The sequence below is a fragment of the Trichoderma virens genome (assembly GCF_000170995.1).
Source record: "Trichoderma virens Gv29-8 chromosome Unknown TRIVIscaffold_90, whole genome shotgun sequence".
Classification (NCBI taxonomy): Eukaryota; Fungi; Ascomycota; class Sordariomycetes; order Hypocreales; family Hypocreaceae; genus Trichoderma; species Trichoderma virens.
Window position 1 is genome coordinate 119,863 of NW_014013659.1, and position 25,259 is coordinate 145,121.

Genomic DNA, 25,259 nt, shown 5'->3' on the forward strand with positions numbered 1-25,259 from the left:
GGCCGTTCTTTTTATTGAGAGGATCCCGGACCTATCCCACATCTGCTAGCCTTGCTCACTTATACTCGACTTCGCTATTACCGGTAGCACCGTGCTTAGTACCTCTTTGTACTTGCAGGTTGGTAGCTCCCGTCTCTGTACTACCAACACCGAGGAGTACCTCCAGCCAGAGAGGCGGACGGCGCGGCACCAAGATCGTCAGGCCAGCTATCTTATCCGTTGTTCATGCTACTGCTGCTGGGTTAGGTGCTAAGGTTTGGTACTATAGTCGGCAATCTATTTGTGCTGCCCAGAGCTGCGCTTGTAACGCGCCTTCACTGGATTCTGCAGAGAACTCGGGTTAGTACCATACCTACCCAAAAAAATTTAAGAAAAACATTTGGGAAAACACAAGACTCAGCTAATGCAACCGCCGTCTTGCAGTAACACTCCAGTTCTACTTGCTAGTAACAGGCCTGTTTTGTTCTTTTTCTTCTCGTTTTCGTTGTTGTTTCTTCTTGTCTGTGCTGCTCATGGAATCGACCAGCTGCCGCGATTGCTAGAGACGAAGCTCGCGCGGGCCGCCATAACTTATACCATCGCAGTAGATACTTTGCCGAAACATTACATCTGCGCGCTTGTAGGTCGCAATATCTTTCACATCCGATCACGATACCGTCGTTTCTTTTGCTGTGCTTTCGACAAACATCCTCGGCTTCACCTGAGGGTTACGGCTTCGAATCGGCCTTCTCCCTTGATGCCCTTAGAAAGGGACCTCTAGCTTCATAACGAAGCTTTCTTTTTATACACACACTCTCTCGCCTTTGGTTCTTTTGCTCTCTGGAGAAACGCATAGCTTCCATGATTGCGACATCGCCGCGCCATTGCATCAGCTCCCATTCCAACAATGGCTGCCGCCGATGTAGTGGCGTTCAATCAACATTGGACGAGATGCGCAGAGACCACAACTCCCAGGCAACCGAGGAATAATGGATGGGACGAGCGCAACCTGCAGGCCCGGCTGCAGCTCATCTCTCGAGCTTGGATCGTTGGCAGAGAGGTGCGTATCATGTTCCTTGCGGGGAAGGCTCATTGTCATGTAGGCATCTTCGTTATTCGGTTCAGCGCATTGACTGGGAATTATAGCATCGTTCGTCCTCGATCCGCACATCGCAGCCGGACAGGCAACTAATCGTGCCCAATCTGTTCCCGCGGTGGCTCTCTCGATATCATGCAAGACCTGCAGCTACTTCTTCCGCCCATCATGTCACAAATTCTCGCCACGCCGACTCGCTTGCCCGCCGAGATGCACCACGCGCGGAGCATCATCAACCTTCACCCCACCCGATCCAATCGGCGCATCGCAGGCGATCTCGATCTAGCTTCTTCGGCGATCCGATTTTCGATGTAACAATTGATTTTACGTCTGAAGACGGCTTTGTTCGCTGCAAAGGCAAGAAGAATAAGAATAAAGGAGGGCAAAACGGCAGCGCCAACAACAACAATAGCCGGCCTCCAGAGGGGCCATCCAAGGAAGGCAGCCAGAACCCCAAAGGAAATGGCGGTGGGGAGCAGGGTGGTAATGGTGGTGGTAATGCAGGCCAGGGCGGAGCTGCAGGTGACGGGAGTAATGCTGGTGGTGGCGGTGATGGGGACAAGGATAGCGACCGGGGTGCAAACAATGACAACGCGGAACATGATTTGTCGGCGCCTCCCAAAGGCAGCAGAAAGGGTACCAAGACCAAAAAGGGCCCTGAGGCCGAGTCTCCTCCTCCCGCAACCAACGCGATCGACGACGACTCTCTTGACGACGTAAATCTCAACGACGACGCCGGGAAAAATTCCGATTCGGGGTCGCACGCGCACGAGGTCAAGAGTGGGCTTGGGGCCTGGGGTAAATTGGTATCGTTTGTTGGTGGTGGCGCCAGCGGATCCTCGAGTGGTAACGATGCCCATACCGAAGCTGGCGACAAAAACAATAGCCTCGATAGCAATCCTTGGACCGCCAGCGACTCAAAACAATCCAGCTCTCTAGCATTTTCAGTCGCCGATACCGATGCGACACAGAGCAAGGCCCCAAAACAACAAGAGGCCCCTCAGGATGCTATAGATGGGGATGATGACCCGTGGGGATATCCAATCAAGAAAAAGAGCAAAAAGGTCAATCCCGCACCCGATTCAATTGCTGCGCCGACGGCGCCAGCAGTGAATGACGATCTCACCAAAGGCGACGTTGGAAAGACAAGCGACAAGAAAGCAAGCGACCCATCAGTTGAAGACGAAGTAAAGCCAGATCCCATGCCGCTCAAGGGAGCGCCCAAGCAGGAGGACGAGGGCTGGTCATTCTGGGGACTCGGAAAGAATAAAAAGAAAGCCGAGGAGAATGTCAAACAGTATGAGCAGCAAATCCCCCCGCCTCCGCCGCCTCCCCCAGCGCCACCTCCACAATTCGCAACTCAGGAGGCAGCTCTTCTCCAAGAAAATGGGTGGGCGGACTCTGTTCCCACCTCAAAAGACAAGAAGAAGAAGAAGAGCGAAAAACTAGCGCAGCCCGTTATATCTGTGCCGGCGCCTGAACTCAAATCTAAGCTCGAACCTAAACCTGAGTCTAAGTTGGAGCTTCCGCAACCTGACGACGATTGGGGGTTATCTACTAAAAAGCCAGTCAAAAAGGAGAGGGAAAAGGAGCGAGAGAAAGAGAAGGACAGGAAGAAGTCAAAGCTAGCGGCCTCTGATGAACCAATTTCGGAAAAGACTCCTCTGCCAATACCTGATTCTAAACAGAAGCGTGTGAATGGCGACGAGCCTTTAAGAAGCGCTGACGCCAAAGACGGAGAGGGGAGGGTTGACCCAGACGAAGCAAATGCCGACTTAGCCAAAGGGAGGTCTTCTGAAGAGGGGTGGAGCTTCTGGGGCTTTGGAAATAAGAAAAATGATTCTGTTACTGGATCCGGCACAGATCAGCCAAGGGAAGGGTCTTCAAAGGCAGATACGCAAAGTCCCAAGTCTTCTGGAGACCTCATCGATGAGACGACAATTAAAAAGGACAAGGACAGAGACAAAGATAAAGACAAGGACAAGGACAAGAAGAAGAAGAAAAGCTCAACTTCTGACCCCTCCAAAGCCGAATCTAAATCCGAAAAATCCAAGACCGAAGAAGATGCCAAGAAGGACAAGAAGAAAGGAACCACCGATTTGGTTCGACTGGGTGCCCTGGACAACCCGCCTGCAGATGACTCTAACAACATAGGGCTGGACACGGCGGACACGTTCGGCAGCGAAGGTTTCTTTGGCTCTTGGGGTATCGGCAAAAGCGACAAAAAGCGACGAGATGTTGAGGATTCATCGTGGAAACCCGATGGCATTGAAGAGCCAACCGACCGCACCTCGACCCAAGACAAGAAGAAGCCTAATTTCAGGGGCGATCCAGTTGAAGTTGTGGATGAGACCACCGGTGAGATTGTCCTGCCTGATGACGTAGAGGAGGTCAGGGGCAGCAAGGTCGAGGATGTCGATAGCTATGTCTGGACAAAGTCCAACAAGGCAAAGTCGAAATCTCGGAAGGAGGCCTTAGCTGATCCACCTCCCCGTGCGCCCACACCCCCTTCAATGCACCTTACTGAACCTGAAGATGAAGCAGGAGATCACGATGCCGCCGCGTCAAAGCTCAAGCCGAAAGACAAGGAAGCAGATAGGGCGCTGTCCAGGATACCCAGGCTGACCGACAAAGACCTTAAGAAACTCGAGAAGGAAAAGAAGAAGGCCGAGAAAACCGACAGAGAAGCCAAGGAAGCCGACGAACGAGCCCGTCAAGAAGAAGAACAAAGGGCACAAGAACTCACCGCTCGCGAGGCAGAAGAAAAGGCTAGACTCGAGGAGGAAGCTGAAGCTGCTGTTGCTGCCAAAGAGGAGGAGGAAATGGCTGCGCTGAATACGAAAAAAGCCAGAAGGGGCAAGTTAATCAGGAAAGATCAAGAAAGACTTGCCTTTTTGGAAGAGAACGCTGCAAGCCGAGCCGCAAAACGAGCTGCGCGAGAGGCTAAGGCGCGGGAAGACGAGGAACGGGCCGCCCAGGAGCAAGCAGCCCGAGAGGCTGAAGAGCAAGCAGCACGAGAAGAAAAGGAACGAGCCGACCGTGAAGCGGCAGAACAAGCGGCTATAGCTGCTGAAGAAGAAGCAGAAATGAGGGCACTGATCACGAAAAGGATCAAAAAGGGCAAGCTGCCTAAGAAAGATGAAGAAAAACTCGTCCGCCTGCAGGGAAACGCCGCAAAACGCGCTAAAGAACGTGCTGCTCGCGAGGCACAAGATAATGCTCCAAAAGAAGCCGAAATACAGCAAGAGGCAGACGAGCCACAGCCCAACCCCGCCGAAGAACCTGAAAACACCGAGGCTGCCACTGTCGAGGTGGCAGAAGGTGAAAATGACGATGACGAGCACAAGCAGCAGGCCGCCCGCGAGGCTGAGGAGCGGTCTATCCGTGAAGCGGAAGAGCGAGCTGCAGCTGTCATCAAAGACGAGGAGGCAGAAATGACAGCGTTGCTGGAAAAGAAAGCCAAGAGGGGCAAGCTGCTCAGAGTTGATGAACAGAGACTTGTTACACTCCGAGCGAATGCCGCAAAACGAGAGAAAGAACGAGCAGCACGCGACGCGGAACGAGTAGCCCAAGAAGCAGCACGAGCAGCCGAGGAGAAGGAACGTGCTGCTCGAGAAGCGGAAGAGCAAGCTGCTCGTGATGCAGAAGCAGCCGCTCAGGAAGCCGCCCGCCAAGAAGAAGAACGCGCTCGTGAGGCTGAGGAAAAAGCCATTGCCCTCGCCAGAGAAGAAGAGGAGCTAGCCGCTTTGATTGTAAAGAAAGCGAAAAAAGGCCTCAAGTTTCTTAGGAAAGACGAAGAGAGACTCGTTGTACTTCAAGAAAATGCTACAAAGCGGGCGGATGAGCGTGCTGCCGAGGAAACCGCCCGTGAAGCAGAAGAGCGAGAGCGTGAAGCCAAGGAACGAGCGGCTGCTATTGCCATAGAAGAGGAGGAAATCGCCGCTCTAATAGAAAAGAAGAATAAACGAGCTGGCAGACTCCTTAAGAAAGACGAAGAGAGGCTCGCTACACTTCAGGCTAACGCTAAGAAGCGGGCAGATGAGCAAGCCGCCCGGGAAGCTGAACAGGCTGCCCGGGAAGCACAAGAGCGAGCCGATCGAGAAGCCGCCGAACAGGCAGTAAAAGAAGCTGAAGAACGGGCTGCCCAGGAGGCCGCACAGGCTGCAGAATTTGCTGCAATTGCCAAAGAGGAGGCAGAAATCGCTCAACTAATTGATAAAAGGGACAATTCCTTTTTGGGCCTGAACAGATCAGGAGAGCAAAGGTTACAGCTCCTCCAGGCAAAGGCCAAAAAGCGGGCTGAAGAACAAGTCGCTCGACAAGCGGCTATTGCAGCAGAGCGAGCTAAGGAAGAAGCAGAGCGTGTTGCTCGCGAAGCTGAAGAACAAGCCGCTCGTGAAGCTGAGGAAGCAGCCAGGGAGGCCGAGCGGGCAGCCAAGGAAGCCAAAGAGCAAGAAGCTCGAGAGGCTAGGAAGGCTGCTGCGATTGCTAAAGAGGAAGAGGAATTAGCTTTCCTCCTCGACAGGAAGGCCAAGGCTTATAAAGGAAAACTGCCGAATTCGCAAGAAGAGAGACTAATCGACCTCCAAGCCAACGCCACGAGACGAGCTCAAGAGAAGGCAGCTCGCGAAGCTGAAGAACAGGCAGCTCGTGAAGCCGAGCAGGCAGCCAGAGAGGCCGAACAAGCCGCCAGAGAGGCCGAGGAACTTGCTGCTCAAGAAGCAAAGAAAGCCGCCATGATTGCCGAAGAGGAAAAGGCAATAGCAATGTTACTTGAGAAGAAGGCCACGACAAAGCTCTCCGCTAAAGGGGAAGAAAGGCTCAAAGTGCTTCAGGCCAAGGCTGCACAACGAGCGGAGGAGAAGGCTGCTCGGGAAGCTGAAGAACAAGCCGCTCGGGAAGCTGAGCAAGCAGCTAGAGAAGCTGAGGAGCGGGCCGCCCGGGAAGCTGCAGAGGCTGCTGCAATCGCCAAGGAGGAAGAAGAACTGGACTATCTCATTAAAAAGAAGGCTCGATCACATAAAGGGCAGCTACTAAATGGAGCAGAAGAGAGATTACTCGAACTCCAAGCTAACGCCCAAAAGCGTGCCGATGAGAAAGCAGCCAAAGAAGCAGCAGAACAGGCAGTACGAGAAGCCGAAGAGCAAGCCGCTAGGGAAGCTGCCGAAGCTGCCGCCATCGCTGCAGAAGAGGAAGAGCTTGCCCTTTTACTCAAGAAGAAAGCCAATTCGTCTAAAAATCTGTCGATTAAATCGGAGCAAAGGTTAAATGAGCTCCAGGCTAACGTTCAGCGACGCGCCGATGAAAAGGCAGCGCGAGAGGCAGCAGAACAGGCAGCGCGAGAAGCCGAAAAGCAGGCTGCCGCTATCGCTGCAGAAGAGGAAGAGCTTGCCCTTTTACTCAAGAAGAAAGCCAATTCGTCCAAAAGTCTGTCGACTAAATCGGAGCAAAGGTTAAATGAGCTCCAGGCTAACGTTCAACGACGCGCCGATGAAAAGGCAGCACGGGAGGCCGCAGAACGGGCGGCACAGGAGGCCGAAGAGCAGGCTGCTAAGGAAGCTGCGGAGGCTGCCGCCATTGCTGCAGAAGAGGAAGAACTAGAGTATCTCCTGAAAAAGAAAGCCAGCTCATATAAGAGCCTGCCAAGCAAGACCGAAGAGCGGTTGGCCGAGCTGAAGGCCAATGCCAAAAGGCGTGCCCATGAAAAAGCAGCTAAGGAAGCCGCAGAACAGGCTGCACGAGAAGCCGAAGAGCAGGCTGCTAAGGAAGCTGCGGAGGCTGCCGCCATTGTTGCAGAAGAGGAAGAACTAGACTATCTTCTGAAAAAGAAAGCAAGTTCGTATAAGAGCCTGCCAAGCAAGACTGAAGAGCGGTTGGCCGAGCTGAAGGCTAATGCCCAAAGGCGTGCCCATGAAAAGGCAGCTAAGGAAGCCGCAGAACAGGCTGCACGAGAAGCTGAAGAGCAGGCTGCTAAGGAAGCTGCGGAGGCTGCCGCTATTGCAGCTGAAGAGGAAGAACTAGACTATCTTCTGAAAAAGAAAGCAAGTTCATATAAGAGCCTGCCAAGCAAGGCTGAAGAGCGGTTAGCCGAGCTAAAAGCCAACGCCCAACGGCGCGCCGATGAAAAAGCAGCTAAGGAAGCTGAGGAGCAGGCAGCTAAGGAAGCTGAGGAACAAGCCGCTCGGGAGGCTGCAGAGGCTGCTGCAATTGCTGCAGAAGAGGAAGAACTTGCCCTTCTGCAGAAAAGGAAAGCCAGTTCATATAAAGGCCTGCCCAGTAAAGCAGAGCAAAGGTTAAGTGAACTGGAAGCCAACGCAGCAAAACGGGCTGAGGAGAAAGCTGCTAGAGAAGCCGAAGAACAAGCTGCTCGAGAAGCTGAGCAAGCAGCTAGAGAAGCCGAGGAACGGGCCGCCCAAGAGGCAAAGGAGGCTGCCGCTATTATTGCAGAAGAGGAAGAAATGGCCCTTTTACTAAAGAAGAAAGCCAGTTCGTTTAAAAGCCTGTCAAGTAAATCAGAGCAAAGGTTAAAAGAACTGCAGGCAAATGCGGCAAGGCGGATGAAAGAGAAGGCCGATCGAGAAGCTGCAGAACGGGCTGCAGAACAGGCTATTTTGGAAGCTGAGCAAGCAGCTGAAGCAGAAGAGCGAGCCGCTCAGGAGGCCATAGAGGCTGCTGCAATCGCTGAAGAGGAGGAAGAAATAGCGCGGCTCCTTGACAAAAAGCATAACTCGTTTATGGGCTTGTCAAATAAACTAGAGCAGAGACTGAACGAGCTTCAGGCTAAAGCTGAACAGAGAGCGGCTCGTAAAGCTGAAGAGCAAGCCGCAATCGAAGCAGAGCAGGCTGCCAAGGAGGAGGCCGCCATTGCCGAAGAAGAAAAAGAAGTAGCCGACCTGCTGCACAAGAGGGACAGGAAAGGCAAGTTGTCGAAGAAAGACGGCGAGCGATTGGCTCATCTTCGAGATAAGGCGGCGAAGAGGAAGGAGGAGCAAGCCGCACGCGAAGCTGAGCTGGCTGCCAACGCCATTCAAGATAGCGACGACGAAGATGAAGCAGGTGATGATGCTAACGACGATGACGACGACGACGATGTCGATGCTGATGATGACAATGATGACATTGATGCCGATGACGACGAAGAAGCCATCCGAGCGGCTGAAGAAGAACGAGCAGCCCGTGAGGCCGAGGAGCAAGCCGCCCGAGAAGAAGAGTTGAGGGCAGCCCGAGAGGCTGAGGAGAATGCTGCACGCGAAGCTGAAGAGGCCGCGAGGAAATTAAAGAAGAGCTCCAAGAAGGATAAGAAAGAGAAAGACGACAAGAAGGATAAACGAGACAAGAAAGACAAGAAAGATAAGAAGTCTCGGGATCTCCCATCTGAAGCGGAGGCAGAGCCGATTACAGATCAGCACTCTGGGCCAGAGCAGAAAGGAGAAGCAGGGATCAAGCCAGACCCTGACTTTAACATGAGCCCTGCTGAGATAGAGGAGCTGCTCGCACCCAAGGAGACAAACGCAGCAAGCGCATTCAGCTTTTGGGGTCTCGGCAGTAGCGCTAAAAAGCCGAAGCCAAAAGGTTTGTTGGCTCTTTTCATACACTGACATGTTGAAGGAATGTTGCTAACCACTTCTACAACTGCAGAGGAACCAGAGACAAGATCGATTGATGATGTATCTCAAAAATCCTTGGAACAGCCAAAATCACTGGGCAGTAGAATCGCTATCGGCCTCAAGGCTTTCCAAGAAGCACCGGAAGAAGTAGCCGATCCCACCCTCCCACCATCCCCACCACCAGCATCAGACTCGGACAAAAGAGAGAAAACCGCGGGTAGACATGGAAGAAAAGCGGCAGATGATGAACAGGTGGCCAAAAAAGAATCAGCAGCTAACTTTGAACAGGCGGTTGAAGATTTGCAGTATGGAGATGATGCTGAAGAACCACCAGTCGCCAAGAAGGAGCCGCCAAAAGAAGACCATACTAGGAGAAGGAAGAAGATGGAGGAGCCGGTAACCGTACCAGACAGAGATTTGCCCAGGAGGCATCGGAGAGCGTCGGATGTTCCAGGCACATTCCCTGATGATGACGATGAAAACGAGATCGTTGCCATCATCGATGAAGCACCAAGGAAAGAGAGGAAGAGTAGAAAACATCGGCCTAGAGAGGATATAGTGGTACCACCGGCTCCTCCTCCTCCACCACCGGCTCCTATGCCTCCTCCTCCGCCTGCTGTTCCTGATCTGCCTCTAACACCGCCTCCGGAGCCAAAACCATCAAGGAAAGAAAGGTCGAGATCTAGCCGAGAAAAGGAAAAGTGGCCCGCAGTGGCATCCCCTCCACGCAGAGAAAGGGAAGAGAAGAGGTCATCCAAGCACAAGTCGGAAAAGTCTTCTAGACGGGCAATAGAAAAGACATCCTCTAGAGACTCCACTTCAGACAGAGCAGAGCGACTAGAAAGGCCTTCTAAGTCCTCAGGGCGGCAACTCACGGGAATACTCAGCAACAAGCCCCCTACCAGATCAATGTCTACACGAGAGAACGAGAAGCGATCATCTGGTATGAATGGTAGCAGCAAACCTTCCAGGAGGCATTCCATTGGCACCCACGGCCTTGCTTCTCCGCCTCCAGAGGAGGTTCCCGATGTAACGTCAAAGGCAGCTAAAATTCTCGGCTTCGACAAGTCAAGCTCAAAAAAGAGATCTCGCAAGACGGGCCCGCAGGAGGACGATGATATTATTATGACGGGCGCTCTCGATGCGGATGTCGATGCCCACGCGGCTCATATCCACGAAAGACATCGAAATAGGAGATCTCGCGATGAGGATATCATCACAACGGATCCCCCCAGTCCTGAGCAGCCAGGCAGGCGGCGAGGAGCGTCACTCTCTAAGAAGACGGGATTGTCTGGGCTCTTCAGCGGCTTCATGACACCCAGAGCATCTAAAGTTGAGACAGGCGTGGAGTTTGATATCCCCGTAGTGGATACTGACCGAGAAGGTCCACGGGTATCTAGCCGTAAGAGCAGGAAACCGGAGCGAGAAGCAGAGCGAGCTGCCGATGATCGTGAACGGCGACGCAAGCGACGAGACGATAGCGAGACTCGCAAACTTGAAGAAAAGGAAGCTCGCCGCGAACGGCGTGCCGCTCGCCATCGTGAAGAAGAGGAGCGGCGTGCAGCCGAAGAGCGAGAGGCTCGAAAGGCTGAGAGGCATCGCCTTCGCAAAGAAAGGGAAAGGGAGAAAGAGAGGGAGAGGGAGAGGGAGGAAGAGATGCTGAGAGCATCCAAGCGCCAGCGGCGTAGATCCCACCCAGATCCATCTGAAGATGAAGCTGCCGAGCGACAGCGTAGACGTGAGGCAAGGCGTGCAGCAAAAGCTGCTGAGGAGGAGGCGGCGGCGGCGGCGGCTGCAGCTGCAGCATATGATAGGCCGAGGAAGAGCAGTCGACGATATACGGAACCGGTGATGGATGACCATGTCTACCCGGTCAAGGATCGTCGACGAGACGGCAAGAGAGCGCCAGCGACAGCGTGGCCACATTCGGGGACATCGTCATGGGTCAAGGAGCATTCCGACCCTCCTCCCCCTCCCCATCTGGATGATGCCGGACATACGACAGATGCGGTGCCGTATACAGAAGACGACGAGCTAGCCCGGCGTGAGGCCCGACGCGCACGGCGGAAAGCCAAGTACGAAGAAGCGCCTGTGGAGGATGCAGACGAGAGACGCCGCCGAGAGAGGCGGGAACGACGAGAGCGAGAGAAGCGCAATGGCGCATCAGATGGAAGCGATGACCGCCACCGCAGCCGACGAGAATCTGCAGCGGCAGAGCATCAGCCTCGAAGCAGCTGGTGGCGAAGATTTGGATGAAGTGGGTAGTCGCATGAACTATGAGCGAGCGTGTTTGATCTATTTTTGTCTTTTTAATTTTTTTTTCTTCTCCCAGCTTCTCTCGCATGTGTGTTTTCTTGCTTTGTTTGCCATGATGAATATTTGGCGGCAAGCGGTATCATGTTACAGTTCTGCCGATTCTTTCCGGAATCTCGGAGACGCCCTGCATGGAAAACAGTCCATCCAGGATATCTGCAGTCATCTTTACCCCAGGATAGTGTAAGATGGAGGAGGCGGTTGTTTTCTTTTTCTCTTCCTTTTTATTATTCGCCAGCGGTGTTGGCATGATGTACGAGGGTTGAGGGTTTTTGGATTTATGTTTTTTTTTATGGTCGCTTGAGACCAGGTGTATCACTTGTCATGAGATGAATGCTGCAAATTGCCTCGCATAATTGTATTTTTCTTTATCATGCATACGCGCAGTGGGTATCTGGGTAGCTTTCGAGTCTTGGACTCGCAAATTATATCGATTGTATCCAAGCAATATGTACCTTGTGCAGTAGCGCCTTTGGCTGCTTTGACCAGGCAAAAAGGGCCGCCCGCTTTTACATCCGATACGTGTCAATTGTGGCAATATATACAGCGAATTTGGGTGACTGTTGTAGGCAATTGATGAGTAGAGGTGACAACGAATAGAAAGTATTCGTGAGAGAACTGCAATATATGATTCTGCATACTGGATTGGATGAGTGGTGGTGGGTGGTTGGCTCCCCACCTCCTCGTATTGTAGGTATTGTATATAACGTAATTTGACGGCCAGAGTACATGTGTCTCGCCATGTTGATGGCAGAGAGGCAAATTCCGCTGCATATAACCAGGAAATGATGATAACCTAGGTAGAGAATGTTTATTGTTCTGGAATTTATAGCTGATTGGTGCCGGTAAGTACTAATATTAGGAGCCCGGCTCAGTAATACCTAGGTACTCGTAGAGGTAGGTACCTCAGGTAGCCAAAGGCAAGTACAAGTACGGAGTACTAGGAAAGTATACGCAACCGTACATGTACGAGTATGTACGAGTATGTACGCGTGTCAGCTTCCCCCAGACCTGTCATACCGTATTGCTCCAAGGTGGCATGTCCATAAAAAAAAAGAGCAAGAGGGGCCCCGAAATCGAAATCGCCGGATCGAATTTAGCTGGGCACTTGGTCCGGAGCCGCTCCCCAAACCTGGCCTTTTTCGGGGCGTGGCGCGGGCTTTCGTTGCAACTTGTGCCAATTCATTGTGTTGAGAACAACGAACCAACTCGCCGCTTGTTTCCCTTAACGCCCTTGTGCCTCCAGGGGCTGAGGGGACGCAGACTTTTGCTTGACTTGATACGCACTGCAGAATCGAAAACTAGAGCCCCCTCGTCTGGGCTTCTCTAGACCATGGCTGCGCGATGGGGGTCGCTTCTGCAGCAGGCCGTGGCCGGTGTTGAGTCGCGCCTAGATACGATTCTAGCCGAGTCGGACGACGATCGTAATGCGGCGCAACCTGCAGCTGCTGCTGCTGCAACGACTGCCAGCCCAAAGGTGACGAGTTCTGGTAAGTGCTGAAGATGAGGACGGGGGTGACGTGTCGAGGGGTAGCAAAGGAGAACAACGCGAGGAGGGGGAGGGGAAGCGGGAATGCTTCTCCGGCAGTCTCTACACGTAGCTGGCTAACCAGAGGCAATCTGCACAGCAAACTCGCGAGCATCGTCGACCAACCGCGCAAATGATCGGCTGCAGGCGAGGCTGGCCAAGGCCATGGCTGGCAAGAATGCGCCTGCTACGGGAGACAATCGGGCGAATGCCTCGCCGCGCAGCTCGATTGATGTGGCCAGCCGAAGCTCCATGGAGAGACCCTCGATGGATAAAGGGGACAGGTCTGAGCCTCCGCCGGAGCAGAAGCCCGAACCCCAAGCCGAGTCCCCCCAAGCTGCTACCGATTCTGCCACTACTGTTACCTCTACGACAGCGACGACTACAACCACGACAATACCTATAACGATAACGGATGATGACACTACTGCCGAGATTGTATCAGAATCCGCTCCCGACGAAGCCAAAGATGCTATTCCAGAGGCTGAAGTTCAACCAGCGTCTGAGGAAGCACCTTCAAAAGAGGAGGAGGCCGAATCTCCACCCCCGGTCGAAGACGAAATCCCAACGAATAATGGTCATGAAACAGTGGCAGCGGTGGAGAATGGAGCTGATGTGTCCGAATTATCTCGCGAGCTTGAGGCGGCCAAATTACGCCATCGAGAGGAGATTCAAGAGTATGTCGAACGGATCGACTCCTTACAGTCCAAACTCCAGTATCTCTCCAAGAGTGCCGCCGAATCAGCAAATAAGACTGCATCCTCGGCCCCGTCCGGCAGCTTGGAAAAGAAGCTAGCGGAAAAGGATGAAAGGATCGCACTATTAATGGAGGAAGGTCAGAAGCTGGCTGGAGCAGATCACAAATACCGAACGATGATCAAGACATTGCGGCTTCAAATAAGCGAGCGTGACAAGCAATTGGATGAGGCACGGAAAGCTAAGGATAAAGCAGCATCAGATGCTGAGGCGTTCCGAAACCGCTTAGATGGAGATGAAGAGAAGGAAAAGCGTCGACAAGAGGCGATAAGAGCTACTGCGACCCTACGGAAGGAAATTGACAGTTTGAAAAGGGAGAACGCCAATAAAGATGCAGCCATCCGCCGGCTCGAACAAGAAGTCAAGGCCAAAGAGGAGCAAGGCGAGGTTGCCAAGGCCGATGCTTTGAGCAAGGCGATTGCCGCAGAGCGAGTGAAGCAAAAGGAGCTCGAAGATGCTAATGCTGCCGTTCGAGCGGAATTGGAGGCCCTGAGCGAGAAAGCTCGCCTAGACGGCATAGAATGGGGCGAGAAGCTTGAGCGCGCCGTCCAGCGCGGTACCACAGTCGAGGCTGAGCTACGCCTTGAGCTTCAGAATATGGAGCGCAAGCTAGAGGGTGTGCGGGTGACGGCGGAGGAGGCGGCATCGGGCACAGGTGGCGAAGCCCAAGTGAAGCTGTTCCGGCAAATAGAGACGCTACAGTCCCAGTATGCATCTGCCAGGCAAAACTGGCAGGGCATTGAGGCCTCCCTGATGGCAAAAACAACAACCCTGGAGAGGGAGAGAGACGAGGCTGAGCGCCGCGAGTCAGAAATGCGCAAGAAAGCGCGAGATGCGGTCAGTCTTAATTTGAATTCCTACTTGATGATTGCCATTAATCTAATGCTAACTTGATTTTGCTCTCATAGTCCAAACGTAGTAGGACTCTAGAGGATGAGTTGCAAGACGCCCAGCTGCAGCTGGATAGTTGTCGTGAAGAGTTGGCTGCACTCCAAAAGTCCACCAAGGCCACAGAGACAGCTCTCGAGCGAACACGCTCCGATCTAGAAAAGGAGAAGCAATCAGCAAGCAGATCCTTTACAGCCGAGGCGGGACGACAGTGGGCCGATGAAGTTGCAGTAGCTACATCGCGAAACCAGAGTCGTCCAGAGTCGCCGTTACTCTCTGTCCCACGGACATTCAGCTCCGAGGCTGTCGGATTATCTGTTCCCAACCGCATACGACGATCGCCCACTCCTGTGAGCATAGCAGATGCTGTAGGAGAAGGTCTTGGCATTCTTCGGCGGCCTCCCACGTATATGCCGCCGACCCGCACGGGAACAGGGACAATGTCGCTTACTGGGTCTATTCCTCCATCTCCATTCTCTCCTCTGGATCCGCCTTTGGGATCACCTCCCGCGCTACCCCCATCTGTAATTGAGAGGGAGAATGGCATCAGCGATACGGTCCCCTCTTCGCCCCGTAATCTCGCGCAAGATATGATTTCGGTATCAACAGTAGCGGCGGGGCCGTCTGTTCAATTGGTAGAACGGATGAGTGCCGCGATACGACGTCTAGAGGCTGAAAGAGTTGCAGCCAAGGAAGAGATGGCTAGGGTGTGTAGCCAGAGGGATGAGGCAAGAGGGGACATGGTGGCCTTGATGAAGGAACTGGAGGAGGCAAAAGCAGCATCTGCAAGGGTACCAGAGCTGGAGAAGGAAGTTGCCGACCTGGATACGAGATATCAAACCACACTGGAGCTGCTGGGAGAGAAGAGCGAGCTAGTTGATGAGCTGAGGGCGGATGTGGATGATGTCAAGACGATGTACCGGGAGCTGGTCGAACGGACAGTAAAATAAGGGAATAGATGTGATGGGTTAAAAGGGAGAAGGGGGAAACCAAGAAAGGTAATGAAGCACCACGACATGAAATGACGGGTATGGCACCAGCTGTAGATTAGATTTGTACAAATTTTTTTCATGTATTATGTTAGATTATGGCTGATTGACTACGATACACATAGCTGGGTAGCTAATCGACCAGCTGGATGCCTTCCCTCTCAGCGCCCTGGATGATGAAGTTGCGAACCTGTTTGCTGAGTGTTAATACACGTATCTGAAGGTTTTCAGATCAGACAGTGTCATCACGCCATGCTTACCTCTTTGTCCGGAGCCAAGTCAATAGCCAACTCTCCGTCGTTAGTCTTGAGTGTAAAATCAGCTTCCTCTCGCAGCAGAGCGACAGCAGTGTCTCCTATAAACACAATATATATATTAGTTTAGATTACCTTTAACAGCAACACATTGAGACTTTGATATATTAATCAACGGAAAACTAGGGCCTCAAGGCATAAAGAAACTAAACGTACCGTGGCCCTCTGCAACTGCATGATGGAGAGGCGTGTAGCCCTCGTTGTCAGCGGCGTTCAGGGGGCTCCTGTTCTTGAGAAGGAGCATAACCATGGGCACTGAGCCGACGGCCGCGGCACGATGGATAGGGTACTGGCCGCGGCGGTCTCGGACGCGGGTTGAGGCTGGAGGCTTGGAGTCGATGAGGAGACGGGCGACGTCGAGGTTCTTTTTGGAGGCGACGAAGTGGAGGGCTGTCTGGGGTTTGCGTCAGCTATATGTCTACACAGAAAACATATGGCCATAAAGCCTTGTATATGCTATTGGAGATTTCACCATCTCCCGTGAAAGGGAATTGGTTTGAAAGGGAGATGATAAATTGACTTACTTGGCCGTTGTTGTCTACAGAGATGAGTTTCGTTAGATGAGTACTGATCTACAGTGTACGTGTTTTTGAGTGAAGCTTACTCTTGATATTGACGTCAGCGCCTCTGGATAGAAGCAGATTTAGTATTGGCTCGCTATTTGGGACGCTGGCGGAGATCATGAGAGGTGTCCAGCCGCTGTCGTCCTATACATGCGTTGTGAGCGAAAAGGTCCAAGTTGAATTGAACGAAAGTTGTATCTTCCCGTCGAGAGATGACGAAGGTGGTAGAGCTCAAAGATAGGGCATGCTTTACCTGGATGTCCGGATCGAAGCTTGCCTGGTTTGCCAAGAGGAGAACAATTTCGTGGTTGTTGGACGAGGCTGCCCAGTGGATTGCGTATCTGCCGTCATCGTCTTTGCGCTTTGAGAGCTTGGGATCTGTCTATGAGAAGTGTTGGTATTTTGGGCCAACGAGTTTTATGCGTACAGATGTACAGACACGGGTAAGATGTATATCTCGTCTGTCTGACATACCTTGAGGAACCCTTCAGCTGCGGCCACTAAGAGACTGTTAGCTTTGTCACTGCCTTTGTGTTGAGAAGTGGTTGGGTTGTGCAGTACCTCTGCCTTCTCTGGCAGCTGTGTGTAGAGGAAATCGATCACTGTCTGTATCAGTCATGGCGGCGATGGCGTTATGACGAATGTAGGCCGGAGAGAAGATATATAAGATAAACGAATGAATACGGTGGAAAGATGAGTCCAAAACTGTTGACGCAGACGAGTTGACAGCTCCAATGATGCCGGATTTACAATCACAATCTCCAGGGTAGGCCGCCGCCGTATTGCGTATTAGCTGCTCGTTGCTTGCCTTGCCTTGACGCTTGCGCCACAGTCTCGAGCTGGAGCCACTCAGACCCACCCACGCGCCACAGAAGGCTGACCGGATTTCAATTCAACTCGCCTCTTGCTGCTTTTCCATTGCAGACGCGGATCGCCAACTCCAGCTTTTTTCTGTCTTCTTCTTTCATGCGCCATGGAGGCACCACAGACGCCGCAAGACGCGCTCCACCTCGGCGCGCTCGCGTCTCAGAATGCGGCCGCGACGAGGCATCTCTACTCGCGGCTCGAATTGGCCAACGGCAAGCGCCAGAAGCTCGAGGGCGTCTTTGAGGATCCCGTCATGAAGCGGCGGTTCGAGGCCGAATACGCCGCTGTCCAGACGCTGCCCGAAGCACTCGCCGCAAAGCAGCCATCGAAGCAGCCGCTGCGGAAAACGGCAAAGACGGCAGCAGGAGCACCAGCGCGGAAGGCGCCCAAGCTCCTCGAGGCGGGACCTGGTGGCACGGCATCTCCATCGACGGCATCTACAGCGAACGGAGGCGAATCCACGACGACGAAAGCGACGGCGACGGCACCCCAGAGCATGAGCTTGACAGTCAGAGGATCGCCGGCTCTCCAGCAGGTCAAGCCCGAGTGGCACCCGCCGTGGAAGCTGATGAGGGTCATCTCGGGCCATCTGGGCTGGGTGCGCAGCCTGGCAGTCGAGCCGGGGAACAAGTGGTTTGCCAGCGGCGCCGGCGACAGGACCATCAAGATCTGGGATCTCGCGACGGGATCGCTGAGGTTGACGCTGACGGGTCACATCAGCACTGTGCGCGGCCTGGCCGTATCTCCACGACACCCATATCTGTTTTCTTGTGGCGAGGACAAGATGGTCAAGTGCTGGGATTTGGAGACGAACAAGGTGATTCGCCACTATCACGGCCACCTCAGCGGCGTCTACACACTGTCTCTGCATCCCACGCTGGATGTTCTCGTCACAGGCGGTCGCGACGGCGTTGCTCGAGTTTGGGACATGCGTACGCGGAGCAACATCCACGTCCTATCGGGCCACACCGGCACTGTATCAGACGTCAAGTGCCAGGAGGCCGATCCCCAGGTTATCACGGGATCGTTGGATTCAACCGTCAGGCTCTGGGATCTGGCGGCCGGAAAGGCCATGGGCGTCCTCACCCACCACAAAAAGGGCGTCCGAGCCTTGGCTGTCCATCCCACCGAATTCACCTTTGCATCAGGCAGCACTGGCGGTATCAAGCAGTGGAAGTGCCCTGAGGGCGCTTTTATGCAAAACTTTGAGGGCCATAATGCCATTATCAATACCATGAGTGTGAATAGTAATAATGTCTTTTTCTCAGGCGGTAAGTTCATTCCTTCATCCTTTTTTTAAATCGTGATTTATGTTCTAACTGTGCAATTCAGGTGACAACGGCTCAATGAGCTTCTGGGACTGGAAATCTGGTTATCGCTTCCAATCTATGGATACAACCGCACAGCCTGGCTCTCTGGACGCCGAATCAGGAATCATGAGCTCGACCTTTGACCGCTCCGGTCTGCGTCTCATCACAGGCGAGGCTGACAAGACCAGTATGTGCCCCTTCATCCGACCATATCGACTTTTCCTTTTGCTAACTCATTCAAAGTCAAAATATGGAAACAAGATGAAAAAGCGTCCGAGGAGACGCATCCGATACAATGGACGCCGTCATTGGCACACAGGAAATTTTAGCCAGGAGTTTTATGGGAGTGCTTTCTATATGTTGTTGTTAATCGTCGGAAATCTTTTTATATATCGAGCGGTGACGGAGTAAAGAGTAGAACCTGCGCCGCGCCTCGGGATATCACAGGCGGATACGTGTATGTTTACGGATATTTCTTTTTTTTTTATGCATCTCCGGATTATCGAAGGGACATAGCCAAGAATGATGGCAGAAATCTTTTGGATATTGGTTCATGTCGATAAAAGAAGCATTTTTAATACGCTATGACTTTATATGATTTCGAGAAATTGGGGATTCAATCATCAAAACTCCGTTCTTTCATTTTTTAACCATGAACAGGGTGTATGCTAAACTGATATAAAGACTACCTAGAAAACTGATCCCAATGCTTCTCCTCATTCTATAGATCATGGCATCGTTGCTATTCTACTATTGGTATCCAAACATACCAAAGGCTGCAGTATAAAAAAAAGTATGCTAAGGAGGAAAATATTCTTCTCTTTCCCATTTGTGCCCCCCAGAGAATTATAAGAAATATGTGGAACGTAGATAAATGGAGTCTAATTGCTCCATTCAAATAGTCAGACCCATGGCCTTGAGATCGGCGTCATCACGCAGCGCCATCTTCACTTCATCATCCGCGATGGCTAACCGCAGCCTACTCGATCGATCCGCACGATGAGCCTCCAGATTGACCAAGCCAGCCGCCACGAGCTCCAAGGCGGCTGTGTGAATGTACATTGGCCGTCCAACCGAGCGTCTGCCCACGACTTGCGTCCCCTTGGCAAGACCAGGAAGAATCTGGGCCATGCCGGGGGGAGGTCTGGCCGAAAAAGTCGCAGCTCGCTGGAGCTCATCTAGAGTCTCGCCAAGCGTCGTCTCGGCCAAGCCGGACCGCCGAATTCTCAAAATCAGTGCTGCCATGAGCATCTTGGATGTCAGGGGCAGGCCGCGCAGATGCTGCTGGATAGGGTTCGTCGTGGCCTCGTTGATGGCTCTCTTTATGGTGGAAATTGTGACTCTTCCGCGCCGAGACTGGTCTGGAACCCCATTATCCTGAGCTCTCTTGCTTGGTGTCATTGGGTCTCCCGGGGCATCGCCCTCAGCGAGCTCGACCGCTCGACGGCAAATATCCAGAGCTCGTCTGGCATCTCCACTGACGGCAGCTACTTTGCGACTGGCAAACTGGACGGCGTCTGCATCGACGATATTCCCTGGTACGCCTTCGAGACGAGACTGGATAATCTTCATAAGCTGTTCGTGATTGTAACCTGGAAATGTGATTCGAGTAAGACCTGTGTTGAGACGGTTAGCTTATTTCTCTCTCTTATCTGGATTGGATTCATAGACATACCAAGTCGACTGCTGATCTTGTTACTCAACGTTCTCTCTGGGAGGTCCATAGTGTTGGCTACGGCGAGTACGATAAGACGGCTGTGTCGGAGAGTTGGCCAATTAAAAAAGTTATACATGACTGCCTGGTTCTTTGTGACCAGCTGGTCAAGTTCATCCATCAGCACCACACATGGAATGCGTCTGGGACTAGGATTGTTGAACTCGCGCTCTAAAAGATCGAGGGCTTGGGCTGGACTAGCACGATCACCCTTGAGAGCCTCCCAGAGCAGCGAGTACGCTTGGTGAGGATCCGTAATCTTCATGCCGTTGATCTCGACGAATATAAAGTCGTCCAGCTCGTCTGATCCGACGGCTTCCTCGAGGCGAGAGATGACCTCTCGCACAGTGGCAGTCTTTCCAGTGCCTGGCGTTCCCGATATGTAGATACAGTTACCAGTACCCTCCGTAATGGCGGCTTCCAGATGTGAGTATACGAGAGAGAACTCTCCTTCACGGCAAGGCAGACTGGAGGGAACTGCTGCAACGTGGAGGCGTGAACGTGCGATCTGGAACGGAGAGGCTTGAACTTGGCTCGGCGACAGCTTCCGTGTGGCCAATGGTGTGAATTCGAGTTTCTTTGAAGCACTCCTTGGTCCTCGCTTCGATTTGGGGGTTGTTGCCGAGTTTCTCCCCGTTTTGGTTGGCGTTTGAGGCGGCAGATATGTGTCGCCATCTGGTGGTGACTGTGCTCGAGCTTTACGACGAGTTGGCTTGGTGCCTTTCTCCACCATTTCAATCAGTGCCGGCACATCTTCTCCGTTCTGATACACCTCCTCCCATACAAATTCATCCGTGTAGGTTGTTGATCGGGTATTACAGCCGCGCCGGCAGACAAAGGTCTTTCCAAAGTCGGGGGAGTTCCGTGGGATCTTTCCAGATGGATACGAGCTGAGGAAGGCATCTAGCGACATGATGTTGGCCTTTCCGTCGATCGAGGCCAGGGGATTCACATCCCAAGATGGCGATATGTACAGCTCATTCTGTATCATTTGTTAGAAGAAGAAGAAGGATGTCACAGCGACACAAGGTGATTGTGTTTGCACTTACCCAGTAAAAGTCCTTTCGCTTTCTCTCCTTGTTAGGAACCTCCTTCTCCGTCAAAAACCACATAAAATTGGCAGCCATCCCTTCATTGTCAACATCTTCCCGGAATTCGCAGATGATGGCCACCCATGTTCCATTAGATCCATCGGCTTTGAGCATCACCGTGTCCCCAACATGGCATTCAAAGTCGCCATAGCGAGCCCCGATAATCTTGGAACCGGTTGCGACTTTTCTCCTCTTGCGATCGCCTTCATCTTCGCCGTGTTCTGACTGATCGGTGCTGTAAATCCATTCCCACTCTAATTCCTCGCTTTCGATAGTATCTTCTGAACCTTCTCGAGCCCGTTTGCGACCGCGGGTAGAGTGAGTGTTGTTTGGAGAGATGGTTTGTGCTGGCATTGATGAGGGTGTCGATATATACGGAGTAGAGAGCAAAACACTGCAGTGCTTGAGGAACCTGATATTGCTGTTGTGTGTGATATCTCAAGCTGTTGCAATTGATGACTGCAGTGACAGCATTCGAGTACAGGCAATGGAGCGCAGAACTTATTACTACTGCTGCCGCAGCTTTTGGTGTCGCAGGGTAGCTCGATCAATTAACGCGTTTAGCTTTGGGGGAGACGCGTTGGAAGAAACTCGATAGATGCATAATCAATTGATGCATATCTCAATCTACCTGGAGACTTGTCTCTCTTACAGACGACCAGCAGGTGTCATAAGCAAACACCTTGACAGAGAAGTAAAATAATATTAATAATTTGTAAATGACTAATCTGCTGATTTGGGTTAGTGTTTTAACCTGCCATAATTTATGAGATAATAGTGTAAAATTTGAGAAGCATTGTGCAAAGTGCCTTGTCAGACGGAGATCAACACTTGACAATAGTGGCAGAAGATGCAGTCAAACTTGAGCACTAATAACTAAAAAAGGAATATATAGTAGAATTAAATAGTATTAGTAGCATAACTTGGAGAAGAAAGCATCTTGATTCTGTCATGAAAAGTATTTCTCGTGTGTATATGTGTACAAGCAGCAAACGCCCGTTTGCTAGATGGATCTCAAAGGCAACGTGCATGTAAATCCCACTCATTCACAGCATATACTAAGGTGCCTTAGGTACTTTGATCTTGTACTTATCTCTCTCCTTCCTCTCACTTCCTCTCACCAGTAGCGGTGCCTCAGGCTCCCCCTAGCAGCAAGAGAAGTATTTAACACGCCTGCACCTGATTCACCAGTGCTTGGATTTCCTCTCGACACTATCAATATTCTCCCACTTTCCCTGCCCCTTAACATTTTCTGCCTCTCTACAAACGGTCTTTGCAGCTACTTGCAATTAAATTCAAGTTTATACTTGTATTGTAGCTCACCAGCAAACACGCAGCATGGACAAAGGCAAGGGTCGAGAGACCTCGTGGGTTCCCAGAGCAGGCAACCGCGGCAATCATGGCCATCCTCAAAATCGACAGAATCAGGGCCCAAGGGAGCAGTGGGGAGTGCCCAAGAAAATGGCAACCGCCAAAGCTCAAGTCAACGACAAGCGGCTGGAGGCCTCAGTTTCAAACAAAGGTGACTTTCTTGGCGAACCGCCCAACGACCGAGAATTGATACGAGTAAGTGACGCCAATGTCTTTTCCTGTCTCGTACTTGTACTCCCCATTTCAAAAGTGATTGATGGAAAACTGCTGACTCTGCATGAGGCTCGATATGTGCTTGCCTCCCACTGGGAGGTGTATCCTTCTGAAATAGACGACCCAGATGTTCTGAATGAAATCTGCAAACAGCATCAAGTATGGATCACAAGAATTGAAGAGACCAAAGCCTGGGACGTCTATAGTGAGTCATCAGCTGGTTTGCAAGAAGCTATTCATGCAATCAACCAAACTGTACATGACCTGCGTCTGCAAAAAGAGCTTCTTGCTCCAGTGCTTGTCGTTCAGAAAAGCTCCAGAGTTACCGAAGACACCCGCATATCAGTGAAGCCCAATTCAAGACCCGAAGTGATGACACCGCTGTCTGGATCTTCGGATGTACTAAGAACTGCGGCGAGCCTCCTCCAAACGCTTCGCCCGCATCTCATCAATTCTACAGAGTGCGCAATGAGTGTGGACTCTGAACTTAGAATGCGTGTGAATTTTGGCAGATTGAAGGTGTTTGTGAGGCACAAGGGTATAGGCAATGTACTTACCTATGATGAATGCATGGACGCGGCCAAGTCATTCTCAATTCGTGGAGGCATTGGCCTTCATGACAGGTAATCCTTACGCACCAACGTCCTTTGACACTCCTTACTGACCGATTTTCAAGGCTGAACGAGCTCAAGCTCCCCAATCATATTATAAAGCATTTACTCGCCTTAAACGGGGACGGTGGCCTTCGCTTGGATCACAAGACTGTAAAGCGCACGTATTCCCTAGCGCTGAGGCTACAAGGAAAAGAGGTATGTCTGGAAGACTGCGTGAACGGCAGATTCGATGTATCCCGAGCCAAGATGGGATTTGCATGTCCAACCAAGTGGATTAACTGGGTAATGGCCACCCCTGACATGTAAGTTGCCCAAGCATCGTCGAGCGCGCTCACCGTGTTAATGTAAACCGCGTTAGGAGACTTGATTGGGGCATCAGAGCGGACGCGTACGAGTTTGAGAGTGTACCAGCCGGTATCGACAAGCTTATCAAGGAGTTGCAACTTAGGCCGGCCACATATGAAGAGGACGGTGATTTTCTTAAGCCAGGCGAGGTGATAGTTGGTCAAGCTGAGGAGTGGCAAGGCAGGATATCGGAAACTCGCTTGAAGACGACATTTGCCGTGGAACTTCACGACACACCCTATATGCTGGAGATAAGCATGACTCAGATTTGGAAAGGGCTCAAGACGAATTTGAGGGCAAATGTTGTGTGGGGCATTCAACTCTATGGCAAGCACTGGGATTCGGCGATGAATCAACTCAATCCACATAGTCGGAGGAAAGACTGGGGAGAGGGGCAAAGGAATGTTTGGGTTGGGACGGATCCAGACCTAGGGAAGAGGTTCCAAAGCTTCCTTGAAGTTGTGTTGCAGCTCCAACAACATGTGGAGGATGTTCCACCCTTAGCTTTGGAGGAGCGCGAAGGTCCCCCAAGCGCGGCCAATGAGTAGATTCACAGCAGTGGCTGTTTTGTTGTGTGAGGATAGCAATTATCAACCAAATAGACGCGCGATGTAATTTGTTATTCGATTTTCCCCCCCCGGTCTATACTTTTCAACTCTGGCCCTCTGCTTGACTAGCCATAATCTTATTCCGTAAAACTGCCGGGAATTCAAGGTTAGTAAACATGGAGTGATTCGGTAAGATTGGGCAGACATACCCTCTTCTATTGTGCGAACGTTCATTTGTTTCCTCTGAACGATTGCCTCCAGCTCCTTTAAATTATTACCAACCTCCTTTACCTTTGTGTCGTAGAATTTCTCAGCCGATTTCAGTTTCTGTTGATTGTCAGATTCCTATCTTTAGCCAAGCAGGGTAATCAAAAGGTAGAGTAACCTTTTCTATCATGAACCCTGTTCCCACGTCCACCAAGACGGTATCGGGGCTTGTCAACTCGCCGCTGACATAGAGAGAGTTGGTCAACGGGACCAAGACCGATTTCGAGCCTGTTTACATTGCCACCTTAGCTTCTGTGTCCTCTCCTTTCCCTTCTGCTTGCTTTCCCCCTTTCGTCTGTTGCGACGCCCGCTGGCTGGCGCTTATGGATTTTGTATACCTTGACTATCGGCGGCTCGGTTCTGTATGCATCGGAGGCAATCCTTGAACTTGTTCTGGGCGCCGTGAAGCTGGGCGAAGGAGGTTGTCAGGTGATCGAGCTCTTCTTCGAGCTGCTTCTTGACCTGCGCGAGCTGCTGGGGCTCGAGAGTGTCGAGATTGACTAAACATTACATGGGCGAGCGGTCAGCGCTATTGCACAGCTTTAAGATAGGAAGAAGAAGGACAAAGTAGGAGAGAGGAGGGAGTTGAGGCCTTACTGGTTTCTTTCTGGTCGCTCGACATGGCTGCTCGTGGTCGATGTTTCGGCGCATGAGAAGCTTGGGCGAGCTGGAGATTTGGAGTCGAGCCCCTCCATGCAACCGCTACGGCGGATGACTTTAGAGGGGCTGTCGATTCTTGTAACGAGGACGTGGAACTTGCAACGCTTTGGACGGGCCTTTTTGACGAGAATTTCAATCAATTTCATACATAAATTATGCAATTAATTTTTAATTGTTTTTTAACTTTAATTTTACTTCATTTCTCTTAGTTGGGCTAGATTGGAGA

The 25,259-nt window shown here is 51.8% G+C and overlaps 7 protein-coding genes across 7 annotated transcripts; 4 read left to right on the top strand and 3 right to left on the bottom strand.

Annotated features, from left to right (window-relative positions):
* Positions 1-886: 886 nt before the first annotated feature.
* On the top strand, positions 887-10,938 carry TRIVIDRAFT_65829 (uncharacterized protein; the record flags this gene model as incomplete). Its single annotated transcript, XM_014095129.1, has 4 exons — positions 887-1,039; positions 1,126-7,959; positions 8,257-8,647; positions 8,714-10,938. 4 exons carry the CDS (start codon positions 887-889, stop codon positions 10,936-10,938), a joined length of 9,603 nt encoding a protein of 3,200 aa, XP_013950604.1.
* A 1,396-nt stretch (positions 10,939-12,334) lies between these two features.
* Positions 12,335-15,111, top strand: TRIVIDRAFT_996 (uncharacterized protein; the record flags this gene model as incomplete). Its single annotated transcript, XM_014095069.1, has 3 exons — positions 12,335-12,485; positions 12,636-14,116; positions 14,188-15,111. Coding segments are annotated over 3 exons (2,556 nt in total), but the record flags the coding sequence as incomplete, so codon positions are not given.
* On the bottom strand, positions 14,578-16,769 carry TRIVIDRAFT_173955 (uncharacterized protein; the record flags this gene model as incomplete). The annotated part of the gene is made up of 8 exons (XM_014095130.1): positions 14,578-15,346; positions 15,417-15,511; positions 15,627-15,865; positions 15,996-16,008; positions 16,075-16,177; positions 16,287-16,415; positions 16,508-16,533; positions 16,595-16,769. 8 exons carry the CDS (start codon positions 16,650-16,652, stop codon positions 15,290-15,292), a joined length of 720 nt encoding a protein of 239 aa, XP_013950605.1.
* A 237-nt stretch (positions 16,770-17,006) lies between these two features.
* On the top strand, positions 17,007-18,539 carry TRIVIDRAFT_40565 (uncharacterized protein; the record flags this gene model as incomplete). The annotated part of the gene is made up of 3 exons (XM_014095131.1): positions 17,007-18,171; positions 18,233-18,397; positions 18,454-18,539. The coding sequence occupies 3 exons, from the start codon at positions 17,007-17,009 to the stop codon at positions 18,537-18,539; spliced, it is 1,416 nt and encodes a 471-aa protein (XP_013950606.1).
* A 565-nt stretch (positions 18,540-19,104) lies between these two features.
* Positions 19,105-21,369, bottom strand: TRIVIDRAFT_41302 (uncharacterized protein; the record flags this gene model as incomplete). Its single annotated transcript, XM_014095132.1, has 3 exons — positions 19,105-19,826; positions 19,886-20,906; positions 20,974-21,369. The coding sequence occupies 3 exons, from the start codon at positions 21,367-21,369 to the stop codon at positions 19,105-19,107; spliced, it is 2,139 nt and encodes a 712-aa protein (XP_013950607.1).
* A 1,107-nt stretch (positions 21,370-22,476) lies between these two features.
* On the top strand, positions 22,477-24,106 carry TRIVIDRAFT_40775 (uncharacterized protein; the record flags this gene model as incomplete). Its single annotated transcript, XM_014095133.1, has 4 exons — positions 22,477-22,581; positions 22,669-23,222; positions 23,276-23,515; positions 23,572-24,106. 4 exons carry the CDS (start codon positions 22,477-22,479, stop codon positions 24,104-24,106), a joined length of 1,434 nt encoding a protein of 477 aa, XP_013950608.1.
* Positions 24,107-24,147: 41 nt separating this feature from the next.
* TRIVIDRAFT_80403 (uncharacterized protein) lies at positions 24,148-25,011 on the bottom strand (the record flags this gene model as incomplete). Its single annotated transcript, XM_014095134.1, has 5 exons — positions 24,148-24,256; positions 24,316-24,433; positions 24,492-24,601; positions 24,712-24,873; positions 24,971-25,011. The coding sequence occupies 5 exons, from the start codon at positions 24,993-24,995 to the stop codon at positions 24,210-24,212; spliced, it is 462 nt and encodes a 153-aa protein (XP_013950609.1).
* Between the last annotated feature and the right edge of the window lie 248 nt (positions 25,012-25,259).